This window comes from Spermophilus citellus (genome assembly GCF_964194105.1).
Source record: "Spermophilus citellus genome assembly, chromosome: 6".
NCBI classification, from domain to species: Eukaryota; Metazoa; Chordata; class Mammalia; order Rodentia; family Sciuridae; genus Spermophilus; species Spermophilus citellus.
This window is the reverse complement of record NC_138187.1, coordinates 65667369-65688741: the sequence shown is the minus strand read 5'-3', so window position 1 is coordinate 65688741 and position 21373 is coordinate 65667369. Positions and strand designations below refer to the sequence as shown.

The 21373-nt window shown below is 41.6% G+C and overlaps 1 protein-coding gene across 2 annotated transcripts in view; it reads right to left on the bottom strand.

Annotated features, from left to right (window-relative positions):
• JCAD (junctional cadherin 5 associated) overlaps window positions 1–21373 on the bottom strand; it is a 53612-nt gene that overhangs the window by 16304 nt on the left and 15935 nt on the right. Inside the window, exon 2 of one of the 2 annotated variants that reach the window (XM_081297753.1) lies at window positions 15689–16016. The exons of the other annotated variant lie outside the window; for it this stretch is intronic. Coding sequence (XP_081153879.1) covers window positions 15689–15960 — 272 coding nt within the window. The 5' untranslated portion in view covers window positions 15961–16016. The remainder of the gene's footprint in view (window positions 1–15688; window positions 16017–21373) is intronic. 2 annotated transcript variants of the gene reach the window in all.

Below are 21373 nucleotides of genomic sequence, written 5' to 3'. Positions count from 1 at the left end.
AGTGGCAGCAGCAGGCTACCCAGAAGAACACAAAGGATGCTGGGTGTATGAGATATCAAGGCCTTTATGTTAAAACCCCCAAGGAAACAAGGGCATGCCCTGGAACAGTTCCTCAGGGTGTGGCCTTTGACAATCTGAGCACATTCCTGGCTAAATCCAGACTTACTGAGCAATCTCTGGGAACCTGCTTTTGATGATGCCACTCTACAGCAGTGATTCTTAATCTTCAGGGAGAGTGGGAATCACAGAAGGGTTGCTAAAACACTGGCTGCTGACTCCCTTCCCGTTTCTGATTCAAAGAGTAACTGGACTGGGCTATAGGAATGTCTAACAAGGTTTGGGCAGGAGATGCTGCTGGTCCTAGGACTTTACTTGGCCAGTTATTACGGTGTCAACATGACTGCACATCTGAATCGGGAGGGACCTTACAAATCCCAGTGCCCAAGCAGTGTCCTAGATGCATTACATTGTAAATTTGAACATCAGGAGTGATCAGGCATCAGAATTCTTCCAGGTTTCCTCAGGTGTCCCTGGTATGCAGCCAAAACTGAATACCACAGGCATACTTCCCCTATGGTGAGGATCACCAGTCATGCACAACATAAGGTTAGTAAGTGATATTCGCATATCTGACAGTATTCTCGTAAGATTATAAATGGAACAGAAAAATACCTACTACCTAGTAATGCTGTAGCCACTGTAACATTGCAGTGTAACACATTATTCACGTGTATGGGGGGAGGCTGGTGTAAACACGCCTGTTGCATTGCCAGTCATATAAAATACAGCACATATAATTATGTATAGTCATAATACTTGATAATAAGTGACTATGCTATTGGTTTATATATTTAGTACACAATATTTTTGTCATGCATTTAATTGTCCTTCTTCTACTTCTTAAAAAAAATCTATTGTAAAACAGTGGCAGCCTCGTACATTTAGCCTCTCTCTTAATTGCACCAAGAGGCCACATTGCATAATTGACCTATACCACTGAGATTTGTACAAGGACAAAGTCACCTAAGTACAATTTCTCAGAATGTGGCTCTATCATTTGGTGAAATGTGACTGTATATACATTACCAAATCTCAACACATGAAAGTTCAAATTCAGTAGGTCTGGGTCTAGCCCAGGCATCTGTATTTTGAACAAGCAGTCCAGGGGATTCTTATCCTTAAGCAATTTGGGAAATACTGCTATGGCTGACTTTGAGATTGATCAGAGGAAGAGCAGATGCAGATGGAGAGTGGGCTGTGTTTGTGGGGAATTTTGTCAGGCAGGAAACGGTAGTATCAAATGCAGGCTGCTCTTTACTACCTGATAGTACATACTGCTTTCCTAGTGAGCCCTCAGAAAATACAGATGCCAGGACCCAACCTCAGAAATTTGGATTTAATTGATCTTGTAAGGAGCCTGATAGCACTCTATTTCAAAATCTCTCCAGATGATTCTAGCAGGCATCTAGGGGTTTAGAATCACAGTTCTAATGCAACCAATGAAATTATCCATATAACACTGTTACACTGTGCACGAATACTATGATACCAACTACAAAGGACCAGATAATAAGAAACATTAACTGGAAGGGAGCCTGGGGGACTCAACTATTTTGATTAACCATGGGCTAAGCAGATGAGAGTGTCAACTCTAAAACCATTGTTTTTGTAGATTATTAAAGTATTTTATATTCATTGTTGAAAATGAATGTTGGAAAAACAGAAAATACAAACCAAACATTACTTGTAATCCTGCTGCTCTCAGGGATAGCCACTTTAATATGTGTCTTCTAGTCCATGTGTATATGAAAACATGGATTTTCAAACAGCCTCACTATTCTAGGCATCTAGGCTCATGGGAACGTCTCCCATACCCATGCTACATACAACAGCTAACAAACAGTGGCTGCTTCATACCAGCTCCACACTGAGTGTTTTCTGTCCATTTATTCACTTAAACCTCACCAGCATCCCTCTGTGGTAGGAATGATTGTCATTCCCATTTTACAGAGGAGGAAACTGAGGCAGGGAAATTGGGCACTGATACTATGCTGTGCATTGTGCTAAGCCTGTGCAATGACTTCTTCCATTTAAACTGTACAACAAATGAATTTCATGATTGATTTTTCTATTTCTATAAGGAATGACATTGGGATTTTAATTGGAATCACTTTGAATCTGTACAGAGCTTTGGGTAGTATGGCCATTTTGACAATTTTGACAATATTAATTTTGCCTATCTAAGAGCATGAGAGATCTTTCCATCTTCTAAGGTCTTCTTCTATTTCTTTCTTTAGTGTTCTGTACTTTTCATTGTAGAGGTCTTTCATCTCATTTGTTAAATTGATTCCCAAGTTGTTGTTTCTTTTCCTTTGAGGCTATTTTGAATTTCTCTTTCAGAGGATTTATCAGTGATGTATAGAAATGCATTTGATTTATGGGTATTGATTTTATATCCTGCTACTTTGCTGAATTCATTTATTAATTCTAGAAGTTTTCTGGTAGAGTTTTTTGGATCCTCTAGGTATAGAATTATGTCGCCAGCAAATAATGATAAGTTGAGTTCTTCTTTTCCAATCAGTATCCCTTTAATTTCTTTCGTCTGTCTAATTGCTCTGGCTAGAGTTTCAAGGACTATGTTGAATAGAAGTAGTAAAGAGGGAATCCTGTCTTGTTCCAGTTTTTAGAGGGAATGCTTCCAATTTTTCTCCGTTTAGAATGATGTTGGCCTTGGGTTTACCATAGATAGCTTTTACAATGTTGAGGTATGTTCCCACTATCCCTAGTTTTTCTAGTGTTTTGAACAAGAAAGGTGCTGTATTTTATCAAATGCTTTCTGTGCATCAATTGACATAAAGAATCATATGATTCTTATCTTTAAGTCTATTGATGTGATGGATTACATTTATTGATTTCCGTATGTTGCATCAACCTTGCATCCCTGGGATGGACTCCATTGATCATGGTGCTCTATGCATATGCGGTACGATTCTACATCGTGTCCAGCCAGTGAAAAGTTGTGCTCCATATGAGTATAATGAATCAAAAAGCTTTCTGCTGTCATGTATAATTGATTAGAACTAATAAAAATAAATTTAAAAAAATAAACTGTATGACCACCTTTACTTCCCCCCTGTGCCAGGTAAGGAAACTGAGGTACAGATATGCTAAACAACTTTCCAAAATTACATAATTTTTACAAATCTGGGAAATAATTAACCACTATGCCTTTACTTTTTTAAATGTAATGAAAACTTCTTCAAGTGCTTGACTACCATGGGTGAACAGTATTCCATCATACATACATACCACTGTACCAGTATGGACATTTATGAAAATTTCATCCAAACACACTTTGAGAAACACTACTGTCCACAAACACTGAATTCAAGCCTCATATTACTTAGAATAAATCTTTAGTTTTTTAAAAGGACTGAGTAGTCAAGAAGCACACTATTGAGTTGACCTTATATAAACCATCTCAGTGTATAGTCCCTCCTGTCATGTAGAGGACAGCTGGCTTTGTTGAACCTTCTCATCCCTACAGAGTATAATTTTTTTTTCTCTCTTGAAATAAGTGGAAATAATTTCTCATTAATTGAATTTGATTTCTTTGATTACCGGAAGATCAATTTTTTTCAGGTGCTTAAGTGTCATAAAGTGATTTATACAACATAGTCCACTTCTCGGCTGGTGGTAGGCCAAATGAAAACTACAAGGAACAGGGAGGTACTCAGAGCCATGCAGTAATGGCACATAAAGGCCCAGGAATTGACTGGGCTCAAGGGGAACCATTCCCAACACATAGATAGAAGGTTACTGCTCTGCAAGGAATGCCAATAAAAAATTATGTTATTATTAATATCATTCTTATTTTGGAAAAATTTCTTTGCATTGAAAGATGAGAATACCCTGAGTCACTATTGATGGGTAGAAAACATCGGGAAATCATTTTGAGGTAAAGTGTGTGGCCCTGAGCAGCGCAGATGCTTCTGTACTTACTACTCACATCAGTACAGGCTGTTGACAACAGAGTGGGAGGAGGTCACGATTTCATTGTTGCTTTTGTTGTCATCAGAATCGTGTTTGGAACACTCTGGGTTTAGAATGCTTAGCAGGGCCCTCCCGGGGGCCAGTACTATCAGATTGATCATTTTGGAGGCTACCGCTCCTTGCACACCTACCCACTCTGAAAGCTACAGTTTCTTCTCCTAGAGAGTCCTGTATGATAGCCCATCCATAGCATGAGAAAAACCTTAGAAGATAAACCATTACAAGTCTTTAGTACCAGGCTAGTACTGAAAAGGTGTTGCTCAGTGGTAGAGAGCTTGACTAGCATGTGTAAGGCCCTGGGTTCCATCCCGAGCACAGGGGTGGGGAGGGAGGAGTCTTCAGTACACACTGGCTACGGGGTACCAGACTCTAGAAAGTTCAGGGGAAAAACTTTAAAACTGCAACTTAATAAGACATTGCAATTGTCACAGCTTCAACTGTGAGAGTGCACAATAATTCATGGGGTATGTGGGGAATGCTTGGCAGCAAAACTACTTACTTTGTTCTACTCTTAAGCTGATTATACGTGGGCTTCATACACCAAAGGCTTTATTAAACATTATTCTTATTCCTTACCCTTATAAACATTTTCAGGAATGCTCGACTTTATAATCTGGCTCATTTTCTCAATTGATATTCTGATTTCACAGTGAACATGTGTTGTACGTAGAGAGGTAGCTGAAATCCCAAGGTGCTATTGGTATAGGTACATGCCACAAGCACAATCAGATGATGTATAAAATATAACATAAATGGGACAAGAGTACAAATAGACTGCCTTTCTATAGATGTTAATGTGGTTAGAATTTCCTCTCCATACAAATGTTATCATCTTAACTTTGTCAAAACTAATAAAAATGGCTAAGTATTCTGGGTTAAAATTTTTTCTATTTGCATAATACACCAAAATCCCAATTTAAGAAAAAAGATATCATTTGAGAAATTTTAAATAAATTACCTTAAAATATAGTAGTTCATAAGCATAGAAAACTATAAAGCATTTACTGAACAACCATCTATTTTGAACCTGCTCTGAGCCAGGCTCTGACAGGCACACATGAACCCCACATGGTGAGAGTTCTGGCAAATTTCTCTTTCAGACCAGTTATCATATGTGGATATTCTACCAGCTAAGATAAACAGCACCCCTTACCATACCACATATGTACTTCCCCATGCAACTTCAAAGCCAAGAATGTTTTCTAATACCTTTAAGAAGATAAGGTGAAATCAAACTCCTTTTTTTGAAAAAATTATTTACATTTAGCAAACATTAACAATAGGACTCTTTACATAAACATGCTGGACACATGGATACGGGGTGGGAAAAAGATAAGGCAGTGAAGTGGAATATGAAAGGCCAAATAAGTTGTGCTTACAAGTTCAATGGGACAAGCAGAATCTTTACACAGAATTCCCTGGAGAAAGGGAGAGGGAAGGGCAAGCTCCACATCATATCCCAGAAGAGACAGATGAGGTCAACAAAATAACTGACAAAAAAAAAACTGTTTGGAAAATATTTGAAATATGAACATATGAAAAATGACACGTCTAAAGAAAAATTAGCAAATGTACTCACTGTATGTATAAGAGCAAATAAAAAGAAAAATGAGAAATTTCTGTTAGTTCATATGACTCATTTCCAACCACAGTGGAAAATACTATGCTTTTTTTTGTTTTCTTTTTTTGTGTGATGTTGAGGATTGAACCCAGGACCTTGCTGGAGCTAAGCAAGCACTCTCCCACTGAGTTACAACCCAGCCCTGCCCTGCTTAAAGAACGGCAATATTTGAGATGACTTTTAACCACTGTTTCCATGCTTTAAAAAGATTATCTTCAGCAGACTCCAGGGTCCTCATGAGCTGCACCAACTTGTGACCTCTGGGCATGCAACAGCCTAGAACTGTGCCAGGCAGCCAGTGGGCAAGGGATAGATGTGGAGAGGCTTGCTGCCCATCTGACTGAAGTAGGAATTCTGTGGGAAATGAAACACAGACACTGAAGTTACTTCTCCTACCTCCAGGAACACAACTCTACCTCCCATGGGTGGCCCTCACAGTCTAATAGGGGTAATGGACAGAGAGGCTCCATTAAATTCATGTGGGTCCTGATCCAGTGATTTCTTTCTAGTGCCCCAGTCTGCAGTCTAGCAGATGCCTGCTGCTAGACCACCTTCAAGCTCTAATGTCATGTACTGGACTAGTGGACTGCTGCAGCACTTTGCTTCAGTGGTATTCAAAAACCACTCCCCTTCTATAGGGTCAATTGTTCTTACCCAGCTAAACAAGTTTACAGGTAGTGCAACCTCCTCCAAGAAGAAGGATTCTTCTCTAGGTTGACATGGCAGAAGGAACTGTGGGCATCTCCTTAGAGTGACCCATTTTCACCAGCCCAGATTAGGTGCTCAACACACTTCCATAGGTTCTGCCATCTCTCCCTACAAAGTTCTCTTCGGTTGCCTGGAAGCCTGCAATTCCACTTCTCAATGTACAGTGGGATATTCAATGTACCATAATGTGCAAATAACCCTCTGACACAAGGATAGCAAATAGGCTAATTCTGGAAATGGGAAACAGGAGTTCAGGAGAAGATTAAGAATGAAGTGCAGAGGTTAGCATAAATTACACATCAGTCATAAGAAGAAGCTGCTCAGAAACATAATGGAGAAACATTACTACTCATCCCACTTGGCTGTACTGGCAGAGTTGTAACCAGAAAATCCACAAATGCCTGGTCAGACTGCTAACGTGCTGCTGTAACTGATTTTTACAATGTCACAATAAATGACTGCAGATGACAAATAGTATAGATTAGCTAAAATAAAGTACCTTGCCGACAATTTTAGGGTTATTTTTTTGGTTATTTAACAAAATACACAATCTTGATAAGGGGTTTGGAAGAAAAAAGTGAAATTAATTTTGGGGCTTACAAACGGTGTTAAACTTAGCCATCTGAACGAGGGGCATAGAAACCAATTCAAAGGCAGTCAGGCTGTCAGTGCGGACAGTGGTAAATAAGTGGGATGTGTCTTGGCAAAGCACCTGCTCATAAACTGGCCCCTGACATCAGTTACAACACAGGCTTTGAACTCCTGAGCTTGGATCTGGGTTCCACAAAGATTAGCTCAGAATAGGGGGAAAAAAGACATTTTGGAAGGCATCTCTGCTGTGGTGCCAACTGGCTCTCTCACAGGACCATAATATTTTTAAAATTCTGATGGTTAGAAATGAACATGAATTGCTCTTTTGAGGGTGCCAACAGCTTTGTGAAGCATCACTGCACTAGGATCTTAATAGATTTTTGATTTTGCAAGGTCCAATAAAGATCCTTTAGATATGGGACGTAAGTCACAGACCCCCCTCAAAAAGCCCTGCTGCCTCAGGGAGTGATGTCTGGGTTTTCTGCTTGCTTTTAATACATGAGTAAATGCACAACTTGTGCTGATATGAAAGAATGAGCCGTCTTAGAAACTGTGGTGATAATTCTGGTAGTACAGATTGAGCATACCTAATCTGAAAACCTGAAATGTTCCAAAGTCTGAAATATTTTGAGCAAACTTTGGATTTCCAGATTAAGGATGTTCAGGCAATAAAGCTTAGGCAACTATTCCAAAATCCAAAAACATCCGAAATCTGAAACACTCTTGGTACCAAGTATTTCGGGTAAGGAATACTCAACCTTTAACATCTTTTCGATATATGTAACAGAATCAGGGATTGGTCTCGGTCGGTCAGTGCCCCCGCAACCCCCGTTCTAGTGCTGGGCATGAATTCAGTGTCTCTACATGCTAGGTAATTTTGCTCTACCACTGATCTACACTCCATCCCTCAAGGGAATGCATCTGAAGCTGACTCACATTCAGTGGGCTACCAACAAATCTATGCAAAGGAAACAAAAAGAAGAGAGAAGCAGGAGGAAGGAGAGAAATACAAATGAAAGAAGTGCCTAAGATTTGCATGGAAGGAGAAGAAAAATCATATGGAGACAAGGTAAGGTGGGACTTGGTGGAATGCCACCCCAGGTGGGCCACTGACTGATTAGGACCTCTTCTTGTGAAACATGTCATCTTTGAGCAACATTCTTCCTACAAGTACACTTAGAAGAGAGGAAATCATGTTTCAAAAATCCCCTGTCTTTGACTCATGTCAGTTATTTAAATGAGCCCACTTGTTTCACTGACTAAAATGGCAAGGACACACAGATGACTCAATTTAAAAGCAAGAAGACACCAGAGTCCTCCTTATTCCAGAAGCAGCCTCCCCACAAGGACATATGCCAACGTTCCTATCCACACAAAGATCCTAATGACAGATCACCCTCTCCCTTTACATAAAAAATAATCCCACACACCATCAATTGAGCCCATAGGGAAGACACCGCACAGAATGTCTTCTCAGGGAGGGGCATCAAACACTAAAAAAATAGCTCCCCACTTGAGCTACCAGGTAAAGCCCCAGTAACAAAAAGTAGGGGCAGATACCTACCCCTTTTGTGCTATGGCCCTTTGCATCTGAGTACCTGGTAGCTATATCTGTATTTAAGAGAGGTTATTATTAATCACCTTCTGATTTATTTTCTAAGGATAAAGTGTTTAGGTGGAGATAAGCGGGACAAGGAGATGGTATCTGCAGTCAGGTCTAAGGCACCCAGAGGGCTGCTCTGGGTCAATAGAACAGCCACAGTTTGTGGTACCTGCATGGGTTTAAGGATAATCCAGCATCTTGTGGCTTTTTACTATAGCACCAGGGAGCAGTACAACAATGCTGCCTGGAGCATGTGAGCAGCAGCCCAGCACCAACAGGATGGCATAGCTCTGACTGCAGGTCTCCTGCCATGTCCTTAACTTCTCTCTGCCTCTGACATCTCACATGTATTGAGGGATGGATGGGAACAATCTTGCCTTTCTGGAGTTTTCTGGGAGGCAGCAAATAAAATAATATATTTGAAGAGTTTAGCAAAATGACTAACACAGAAAAAAAACTCTTGTTTTTAGATATTATTGCTATTAAGCCAATTAAAGTAACTCTTCAGTGGATAGGTAATAGAACTGCTCCCCTGTATCGTCAGGGGAAGGAGGTACAGGTGAACACAAAGGACAGAAGAAGAGAGCTAAGTGTCTCTTAATGTAATGATTATTTTAGATCAGTATTGTCCTTCTCTAAGTCATAATCAATAGGCTATCACAGGAGCCAAAATAATGATACAGCTAACTGTCATAACAAGATGCCCATCCCAGAGATGGCTGAAGTTACACCCACTTCTACAAAGACGATGTGGAACAAACCAATATTTAGTTTATTAAAGCAAAATAGGAAGAACAAGCTCCAATCCACTTGTTGTCATGTAAATCTAATAGGTAAGGCAGATTATTTCAGTATTTTCATACTTGCTCTTTAAGATGGATATATTTTTACCTAGTTAAACTATCTTTATTAGTCTTGTCCCTTCAGTAGCCACTACAGTAGCCACCGTAGACATGAAAGAGAACACCCTTGATTCTAACATCCATTCCACATTTCCAACACACCATTTTCACTCATGGATTCATTTACTCTGTGAATATTTATGGACTGCTGTCTCTGCCTCTCATCCACCATTCTTTGGAAGCTAAGCTCAGAGTAGGGAGAAGTGGGGAAGGCAGACAGTAGGGAGCACATGCCAGGAGCCTGCAGAGCTGTGGAAAAGGCCCTCTTGTCCATGCTCTTGCCCTACACCATGCATAAGAACAGAAAGATGCCAAGAGGTAGGAAAGCTACCTAAAGGCCCCGCGGTCCCACTGCTGGACATGGCAGTGTGAGAAACTAGACTTCTAGTCTAGGTTTTTTTGTTCTTCATCAAGAACTTGGAACCAGTCATCTTGGAAGCAAAGCAATGGGCTCGAAAGATCCACTCAGGTCTTGGTTAGCCCCATGTTTATTGTTGTTACCACCCAGTGTCTCTCGGCTGGGTATTTCCTAGCTCCCGATCTCATCCAATTCTTAAAGAAGAACCTCTCCACAAGCCACGCTCCTCTTGGTGATGTCACAGCCGCCCAGACACGCATAACTCCATGCTGCAGGAGTCTTCCCACTAACTCTGAAAGTGCTTCCTTATCACTATGCTTCTGGAAGTCTGTGTTCAAAGGATCCAAAGTGCTCCTTGTTGGGAAAAGCTGACAATGGCAAAGCAACATGAGAGCATGTGCCAGAGAGGACAGGTACCCAGGCACTTCTGGAAGGTCATGCTGCTCCTGAACAAGAACAAAGCACCCCCAGGGAAAGGTATCCAAAGGGACCAGGGGAAACAGGAGGTTTCAATCTGCATGTGGGCTCAGAGCATGCCAGACCAGGAATATACACTTTCCCCTGTGAAGAGGTCAAGAGAGCCATGCCTGATGCTCAGGGTATGAAACAAGCGTTAAAAGATAAATAATGTGTGTTGGTTTATAATTTTGTAAAAAGAAAGAGCTACACAGGAACAGATGTTGAACTTGAAGATTCCTTTTTTGGAAAACCATTGTAAGTGGGATATGATTTGAGAGGAGCTTCAAAGGCTCCAGCAAATTAACTGTTTACCGTATCCAGTAGCACCATCTAGAATGGGTGTTTACTGATCGGATAGAAGCCTCCCAAGATGAGGGCCCAATGCCACCACATCAGAGACTCTCCCAGTTTGCTGAGTCTCTAATTAGTCACAACTGTCACTGATGACGGAAAATAATTACAAGTTATTGCCATGGTTAACTAACAAATTTTTTTCTACTAGAATTCCTGGGGCAAAGCGGAGAAGAGTCTATTGTGGTGTGACTTTCAGATTCAAACCTCAGCTAAGTTAAGTCATTTTACAGCTTCCTCTGATTATAATATTTCACAGGAAACACATTAAGGAAACCGAGAATGCCTGATAACAGTCTTTTACATATTTTACGGCAGCTAAATATTATTCAGTTGTGGCTACTGGCATTTGAAGTATGCAGTTTCCTCCAGGTACAGATAACACACAACTTTCCCTGATCGGCGTCCCCTAGACCATCATGTGCAAGTGCCATGTGTATATTGGTTAGGAAGCAAGGCCTGTGGGCTCTTGTGTACCATGGAAGTGACTTTCATGCCAAACCTGTGGGCAGTTTCATAGTCACAATCTGTTAACCAAGACCGTCCAGGAGTGGGTTAGCCTCTAGACCAGAAGGCTTACCAGGAGGTAAATGGCTTAAAAAGGGGAAAATGCCAAGTCTTTAGAGTCACTCAGTGAATGGTTTGTGAAGAGAGAACATATTTTGGGCACAAGGTCAGGACCCCTGGCCTGGAAACTGTCCTCATCCATAGCCCCTGATGCAGACAAATTCCCAGCATCCATGTCTGTCCATTTCCTCTCCACAGCCCGCCTTCTACCCCTTTTTTGTCCCCCTGCCCTCAATACAAGGCTGATATGCCACTGGCTGCCCAGCAACACTGATTCTTTTCTACAAAAACTTAAACTAAGACACAGATGGAAGTTAGCAGTAAACTCAGAGGTTAAACCCTCACAGAGGATAAGGGAAAGATAAAAGTTACCCTGAGCCCAAGTGACTGTTAGGGAAGAGGCTGCCCAGCAGAAGGGGATGCATAAGAACAGAGAGATGCCAAGAGGTAAGGAGGGACAAAGACTGAATGGGTCTCCCCTCTGCAGACTGTCTAGAGAGACATCAATGAACAGACAGACCCGTCCTGGCTTCCAGCACTGTCGCTCTCACATCTGATGAGGTCTGGGCAGTCTTCCTTCATTTCCTGTCCATGGATGGTTCCTGAGATTTCCTGTCCTACCTATCCTTACAACAACCCCTGCCTTTCCATTTAGGTGGGTACCAGTTTCTGCCACCCCCAGCATCTACAAAGGAGGAAAGCTTTTTCACTAGGAACTGTTCAGCCCACCAAAAGTCTTGCTGGGTCTATGGCAGTTACTTTCTCCTTGTTTGTTCCCTGCTATAAAAGGGCAGAAGCCACTGACACTGCCACCTCGAAGCCAACACTCTTCCTCTTCACAATGGAACCTTCTCACACTAGTCCCACCCTTCTCCTCTTCCAAGGTTCTGAAAGACTCGTCCCTTGTACACATTGTCTGGGCTTATGAGTGCAAGGGTTGATTCAGAGGAATTATTTAAGGAATGAACATTCACTAAATGAAAATTCTTTAATAGGAATTAGTCAAGTCAAAGATGACTTAGATATGGTATCAGCCTTCAGGAAGCTGACAGTTTTGAAGACCAAGAGAAAATGTTGGAAGAATTCAAAGGAGAGGGTGACTTCCATGACAGCAACCTGAAGCCATTAAACTGGTAAGATGGGGTTTCCAGTATGAGATTGGGTGGAAAGGGAATGGGGCCTGCATGGTGACCCTGTGTATCTGGCATCCCATCAACAGGAGGCCACAGGAGAGGCAGGTTGGCTGAGCTTATGTGGCCTGCAGGGCCTGCTACAGGGCTGGGCAACGCAGGGAGCAGAGCCAGGCGGGCCCTGTGCTATGCAGCAGTTACACGACAGGGGCCCAGAGCTCATCTTCTGTGCCTTCCAGCCATAAGATGAATGGTCCCACACATTAATACTTAGTTGAGGAAAACAGTTCTCTCATTAATTTGGATAAACTATGTACAAATGAGAATTGATTCTTGGTCCTATCTTCACTACTTGAGCCTAAGAACTTTTGGGAAAGTTCACATATCCCTGCACCTCTCTTCACATCTGAATCGTCACTTCTTTACCATCTTGGATGCTCACTATTACTTGATCTAATAATAGCAAAATCTCCTAAGCATAGTGTCTTTAGCAAGGTAGGTAACAAGTATTCCATATGTTTGAAAATCCTGCCAAAAGAAGCCCCAGACGAAGGACACCACCTTCCTTTATGGCCCTTAACAATGTCCCCAGAAAAGCAGTATTACATATGTCATCTAAAGTAGGTATGAGAGGATGTACTCCTTCTACAACTCCCCAGGCCTGCAAGGGACAAGGAAATGAGAAAACAGTCCAGCACAGGGCAGCTATAAAAGGGGCTCACAGAATTGAGGCCCCTTTCAAACTTGGCCAGACCTAGTCACCAGGCGTCTGGCAGCCCAGAGCCTGTGGCTAAGCTGGGCTCCCTCCACTGTTGCCCTGAGTGGCCCTGGACAAGCCATTGACATTCTCTGGGCTTCATGTTATTCTGTAAAAATTACCAGTGTGCCTATGTCTCTACCACCTGCCAGCACAGAACAAACTGATCTCTTCCATCTAGCCTTCCAAACTACAGCCTTCACCTTGCCCAGGAAATTGGCAGTGTACTGAGGACCAGCCCAAGGTGTCCACCTGAGAAACAGCATTAGAGGAGCCCTCAGGACTCCCCAGTCACCCTGCTGGCTTGGAGTTAGATGGCCATCCTGGTTCCAAGTGCCCCCAAACCTGGAGACCAGCCCAGCAGGGGCTACTGTGTGAGAGAGGATAGGCAGCCAGACTACAGCTGCAATTGTCAAGCGATCAAAGGCTGTGAGCTGGCAGAACACCATTTATTCACTCAGATTCAGAATTCACATAAGCCATGGCATGGTTGTTTTGTCTTGTTTTTGGTTTTGTTTTTATGTTTTTTAAGCTTTTAACTATTTTTAACTTTTATGTATTTATTTCTTCCTAAAGCATGTTAACCCAGGAAGCCTTGCAATCAGTCTCTGAGGATCTGGATATTGGAATAGAGTTTTGAAAATATGTAAGCTTTTCTCTTTCTGCTTTTTAAGTCAACCTGAAGCCATCACACACCTCCCAAGTTAATCAGTAAACCTCAGAAACATGGAGAAAGAGACCAGATTTATGGAGAACTTAGTCAACAACCCACTGCCACACAAAAACACTTATTTGAGCACTTCACTCGTGACAGAAAGAAATACTGCTTATGGGTCTGATTATGCTACCCACCTAACTCTGGGCAGGTGGGTCCTGAGGGTTCCCAGGTTACCATGCAAGGGTTAGAAAGTCCTGAGCAAGCTGCGCCTGAGCTCGGGGGCCACACTACACACAGAGAATTCTAAAGGGGATTCTATTACCTCCTATTCTGAAACCCAATTCTGATCTGATCTAACTGACACAGCCCATCTGTATGGATTCCACGGCCCTGTCTTTACCTCATACAGAATTGAGTCTTCTGTTTTTCAAAAGTTCCCACAATGGCAGGAAGAATAAGTTGAACCCATCAGCATATATTACATAATATATCATTTACTGTGTGCCTAAAGCTGTAATGAGCTCTGCAGGAAGTACAAAAGAAACAGGAGATAAAGTACAAGCGTAATATCTTCAATCCACATTGGAAGATGGATATACTCAGTAAAAACTAGAAAGAACAGAAAGCAGGAGAAAATCAAGCACATGTTTTTCTGATCGTAATTAAGGTTGCCTTCACCTTCAGCCAACTTGTCCATTAGAGTCCTCATCCAAATTCCATGGCAGGGAACATGGCTTCCAAGAGAGTTAAGCCCAAGAAAGTAGTGGAGAGAGGTGTGGATGGTGGAGGGCAAGGTCAAAGAACCACAGCCTCCTGTCCTCTTTCATGCTACCTTTCATGAATAACCTAGTTCCCACCAATGAGAACTGACTGGGTAGCACAGAACTGCATTGACTACACTGTGCAAGAGGCGCTCTTGCTTCTACCCAGTAACCAGTGTTGACTGCTCTGACTGCAGAAATGAAATCTCTCCCATTTTTTGCCTGAAAGATGTCAAACAATGAGGAAGAAATTTTATGGGTCAAGGTGTCCTGTAACCCCAAAAGGCCGGATGATTCCCATCAGACTTAATTCACATTTCGGTGTGCTTTTCTTAAAGATACACCCCTGCCTCCACTTGTTGCCTTTGTCCATTCTGGCTGGTTGCAACCAGCTGCATGAAGCAACTGTATACTGAGAGCTCTTCTTCTCCAATCTGTACTAGGTCCCAATGCTGTATTAACGACAAAACAGTTTTATGAAGGGGTGACAATGGTTTTCTCCAAGTTGAAAGTATTTGGGAGAGAGTTAGTTTCAGGGCTCCTATCTCATGCTGGCTTTGTGGTAAGTTCTAGAAACTCCCTTTTGTTAACCATCCCATTCTTCCAACCAACCAATGCTATCTATCTGTTTATGTCATAGTGAACACCCACAGATGCAGCTGTGTTCAGATGGGATACCCAGATGAAGTACAGTGCAAATAGAAAGGGCAGATGGGTCCGAAGCCAAGGGAATTATATCAGTACACAAGAAAGGTTCTCTTTGTGACAAATGGAGGGGAATACAACCTCCTGTAACCTACAAAATATCGAAATGTATTAATAAGAAAGTCAAATGTACCATGAATGTGTGCGTGGTCATGAATTAGCTTTTCCAAAGTTCCAAAATGATTCCTACCTGAAGCAAGTGAACAAAAAAGAGAACAGAGACACACACAGCTTTAAAACACATTTAGCACAGTACTCACCATTGTTTACTGAAGGACTACTATAGCCAGCCCCTGGGCTAAGTGCTGCTGGAACACCCCAAATACCACAAAGGAAAGAAATGTTCTTATCTGAGACTCTTCTTTTCCTCATGGTCCCATCCAAATATAAAAAAATTACTAAGATGCAACGCAACGCCAAACTTTTAAGTTAAAGGAATATGGCAGGTCAACAGGGAACCTTACCCGGCCTCAGCAGCTCTAGAAGCAGAAGTGCTTGGGCGCTCCCCGTGGCCCCTCGGAGTGCCGCGGCGGCTTTCAGAGTCACTCACATGTCCTGTCCCTGGGGATGATTTACTGTGTTCAAAGGCTACAGGGCCATCTTCATACCCATTCATCAGGCCACGGGCACCTCTGGTCCTTGTCCTTGCTCGCTGGCGCCCTTCAGGGTTCTCTTCACATGGTTCTCTTGACGGTTTGTATCCATGAGAAATCAGAAGATCTTCCACGCTGTACATGATGCACTGGCTTCAAAGCTCAACCACTGAAACCATCATGGTGGCCAGACCCATCACTAAGGGGAAACAGAGAGAGGCAGTTTGTGACCTGTCCTCCCTGAAGAACTGCAGTTCCCTGTATCCACACCAAACCTGACCAGGGTACACCTACACCTAAGTGGAGAAATGTGGCTTTGTCTACCAGAAATCAACCCCAGTGGGCTCATGCAGGAGAGATGCAGGCCACACTGGCTCCACAGGATGTGTGGGCAGGTATGGGGCTCTCATGCTCTGATGACTACTGCTAGGAGCCACAAACAAAATATAAATGGCACCTTTGGTTGTAAAGCGACGCCAACTAGCCACTGAGGTATTATTATGCTAAGATTTACATTCATATGTAAATTGGGCTCCTGCTGTTCACCTTGGCTTGCTACAGGACTCAAGTTACCGGACTGCTGGAGAGTTCCCATTGGTTGGGGAAAGATAGTAGGAGGAAATTCCGGGGAAGGTCCGGGACCCTGGCTCCGGGAGGCGCGCGGTTCCGGCAGACGCCCGCGTGGGAGGACCGGGTTTGGCTTGCCTGCGGCGGCTTTTTCAAAATAAAGTTTTGTTCCTGCTTGACTGGCTCGTGATTCTGTGCCCAGCCAAGACTGCGGCATTTGGTGGCCCGTACGGGGAACGCCTGAAACTTAGAGGTGAGTAAAACTGCTCGCCCCTGAGGGAAGGCGACAGAATGGGTGAACATTTAGAAAAACAATGTGTTCTTGTTTTGATTTATTTTGTTTTTATTTCAAGCTCCCTAGCCCTAGAATTTTCTCAGGCGAACTGGGAAAAATGGTTGGCTCAAGGTTTGAAGTTATTCGGCCCTGAGAAAGAGAAAATTGATACAACCATTGTCTGTTCCGTTTTTGTTTCATTCTGTTTTGGCTTTGTTTTATCCTATCTTATTGGGTTACGTTACCTTTATAGTAGATTAGAATCCAGTAAAAAACAAACCGAAAAACTACTAAGTAAATTGTTAGAGGTCCAGACTATGGTAGAAAAAACGCTAGGTCAAGCAAAAGAGAAGGTCTCTCAAGCTAGTCAGACAGAGGAAAATTTAAAGAAACCAAGCTTAGAGGAAAAGCAGCCATCAGGTGGAGAATTACAACAGGAGGTTGCTACTAACTCCGTTCTATCACCAGAGGGCGTAACTCAACCAACAGCTCCATCTACCGCTGAGCGGCCCTCAACTCCCGTAGTTGATGGACGGAATTCTGAGGCAGGACCCCAAAGATTAGCATGCCCTGTACTTGAGCAGGCAGGAGGGCAACGAATTCACCGTGCTTTAGATTTCAAAACAATAAAGCAATTAAAGGAGGCTGTAACGACCTATGGGCCGCAAGCTCCCTTCACAATAAGCATGGTCGAATCTGTTACCAACTTGGACATGACACCAACAGATTGGGCTAACATGTGTCGATCTGTGCTAAACGGAGGACAATATTTATTATGGAAAGTTGCCAATGAGGAATTTTGCATGAAGACAGCTAAGCGAAATGCAGAAGCTGGTTATCCTCAAAGAAATATAGAAATGCTTTTGGGGAAGGGACCTTATGAGGGTCAAAGACAGCAAATTGAATATGACCCTGGCGTATACGCACAGATTGCTGTAGATGCAGTTAGGGCATGGAAAACTTTACAGGGGCATGGAGACTTACAAGGTCAATTATCTAAGGTAATACAAGGAACTAATGAACCTTACGCTGAATTTGTAGATAGACTTATTCAGTCAGCCTCTAGGATATTTGGTAATACAGAACAGGTAATGCCATTTATAAAACAACTGGCTTATGACCAAGCAAATCGTTGCTGCAGAGAGGTCATTAGACCATGGAGACATGAAGATTTAAACACATATATTAAATTATGTAGAGACATTAATGAACAAGGACAAATCTTAGCAGCAGTACAACAGGCTTTAGATGCCAGGCCAAAAACATGCTATAATTGTAATCAAACAGGACATTTTAAAAGGAGTTGCCCCATAAGAGGAGGGTTTAACAAAGCGGGGTATCAAAGGAATAGAATACCGGGTATTTGCCCACGATGCCATAGAGGGAAACATTGGGCTAATGAATGCCGTTCTCAAACCACCATAGAGGGTATTCCGTTATCAAAAAACGGACAAAGACCAAGTGTTTACCCACGATATCATGGAGAAAGGTATCAGGCTCCGTTGCCAAAAAACGGACTAGAGGGCCCAATGCCCCGGGGCCCAAAACCACAAATATATGGGGCAATGGAGGAACCCAACAGCACCATCAAGGTAGTGCCCAGGACGCATTATCCATTAAATCCCTCATCAGACAAACTAGAGGGAACGCAGGGCTGGACATCTGCTCCTCTGCCAGAGCAGTACTAACTCCAGAGATGGGAGTTCAAATCATTCCCACAGGAGTAAAAGGACCTCTTCCCCAGGGAACAGTAGGCTTATTATTGGGACGCAGTTCTTCTACACTAAAAGGACTTACGATAAGTCCTGGGGTAATTGATCCCGATTATGAGGGTGAAATAAAAATTATAGCTAGTTCTCCAAGAGGTATATCAGTAATTTCACCAGGAGATAGAATAGCACAGTTATTAATAATACCCAGCCTGCATGATAAATTTTCCAGTCGTAATGTAGAAAGAGGTTCCAAGGGATTAGGCTCCACAGGTGTAGATTGGGCTATGCTGTCTTTGAATTTAGATTCTCGCCCAATGCTAAAATTAAATATACAAGGACATAACTTTAATGGGCTGCTGGACACAGGAGCTGACCTTAGTGTCATCTCTCGTCAAGAATGGCCAAAACATTGGCCATTACAACAAGCCACTCAAACGCTTCGAGGCCTAGGAGTGGCGACTAATCCCCATAGAAGTGCTATGGTATTAGATTGGAGGGATCCTGAAGGATGTGAAGGAACTATACAGCCCTATGTATTGGATCATCTTCCCGTAAATTTATGGGGACGAGATGTCCTAGATCAATTAGGATTGACATTAACAAATAACATCAATCCTAATGCGCCCACTACTAGGGCTAAACAAGGCTTTAGGAAAGAAAAAAGATTAAAAGAACAAGAACAAGGTATAACAGCACCTATTCAAATAGATCAAGAAATAAATAGACACGAATTGGGTTTTCAGAAAGGGCCACTGAGACAATCAAAATTACTTGGAAATCAGAAAGACCAGTGTGGGTTCCTCAGTGGCCCCTGACTAAAGAAAAGATACAAGTAGCCCATGACTTGGTCAGACAACAATTAGCGGAAGGACATATACAACCTTCCGTATCTCCCCATAATACTCCCATTTTTGTCATTAAAAAGAAATCTGGTAAATGGAGATTATTACAAGATTTAAGAGCCATTAATAATGAGATGGTTATTATGGGACCTGCTCAATCAGGGATTCCTCAATTGTCTGCTTTACCAAAAACCTGGCATGTTTTAGCTATAGATATTAAAGATTGTTTCTTTTCAATTCCAATTCATCCCGAGGATAGTCCACATTTTGCATTTACTATCCCTGCACTGAATCATGAAGGTCCTGATCAGAGATATGAATGGAAAGTACTCCCTCAAGGGATGGCTAACAGCCCAACTATGTGTCAAATTTATGTTAATAAAACAATCCAGCCACTTAGAAACCAAAATCCTGAACTACAAATATTTCACTATATGGATGATGTGTTATTGGCACATAAAGATAAAAACACATTACTAGAATGTTATGCCACACTTACAAACTTATTGAAAAATTATAATCTAGAGATAGCAATAGATAAAGTACAATTAAATCTTCCAATTAATTATTTAGGAGTTCTATTATCCTCAACCATGGTCCGTCCACCAAAAATTCAAATACGAGTAGATCAACTCAAATCACTTAATGACTTTCAAAAGTTATTGGGAGACATAAATTGGATAAGGCCTTATCTAGGCATACCAACAGGAGAGTTAGGACCTTTATTTGATATTCTAAAAGGTCCATCAGATCCAAATTCACCCCGCATGTTAACGCCTGAAGCAAGAAAAACATTAAAAATCATTGAAACGTATATGGAAAATATGCATTTGGATAGAATTGATATAAGTTTGCCTTTATTATTTATTGTACTACCAACAAAAAATATTCCTACAGGAGTATTTTGGCAAGAAGGTCCATTATTGTGGATACATTTATCTTATTCTCCTAACACTATTCTTACTAGATATCCTGAGGCTGTAAGACAATTAATACTCAAAGGAATAAAAGCAGCTAAGGGAGTATTTGGGATTTCTCCCAATAAAATTATCACTCCATATACTATGGATCAAATTGATGAGTTAGCTAATGAGTTAAATACTTGGGCAATAATCATGTGTAAAACTAGTGTTTCATTTGATAATCACTTACCATCTAATCCTTTGTTGTCTTTTTGGTCTAAGCATCCTGTAGTTTTTCCAAAAATGACAAGAAAAACCCCTATCATAAATGCTCCAAATATATTCACTGATGGGTCAAACAATGGTACAACAGCAGTAGTTACTCCTGATCAAACTTTTACATTTTTAGTTCCCAAACAATCAGCTCAAAAGGTAGAGCTTAATGCAGTATTACAAGCTTTTATGATGTTTAAAGATTCTGTATTTAATTTATTTTCTGATAGTCAGTATGTAGTTAATGCTATAATATCCCTTGAAGATGCTGGTAGGATTTCACCTTCTTCTACTGTTTTCTCTTTGTTTTCTGCTATACAAAGTCTAATCTGGGACCGAAAAGATCCATTCTTTATAGGTCATATCAGGGCACATACAGGATTGCCTGGAGCCCTTAGTATGGGCAATGAACTAGCAGATAAATCTACACATGACATACATATTTTCTCCACAATAGAAGAAGCTATAAATTTTCATAAAAGGTTCCATGTCAATGCTAATACTTTACAAAAACGTTTTAAAATAACTAAAGAACAAGCCAGACATATAATAAAACAATGTCAAAATTGTGTGACATTTTTACCACAAGTTAATCTTGGAGTCAATCCTAGAGGACTGATACCTAACCATATTTGGCAGATGGACGTCACACACTTGCCAGAATTTGGAAAATTAAAATATTTACATGTTACAGTTGATACCTCTTCCGGATTTTTGATGGGCTCCCTTCATGCCGGAGAAAAAACTAAAGATGTTATAGCTCATTGCTTACAAAATTTTGCCACTGTGGGTGTTCCAAAACAGTTAAAAACGGACAACAGTCCTGGTTATACTTCCACCTCTTTTAAACAATTTTGCTCATCATTTGGTATTACTCACATAACAGGAATTCCATACAATCCACAAGGACAAGGCATAGTTGAAAGAGCTCATCAAACTATTAAAATGTACTTATTAAAACAAAAGGAGGAAATTGGAAAGGGGTA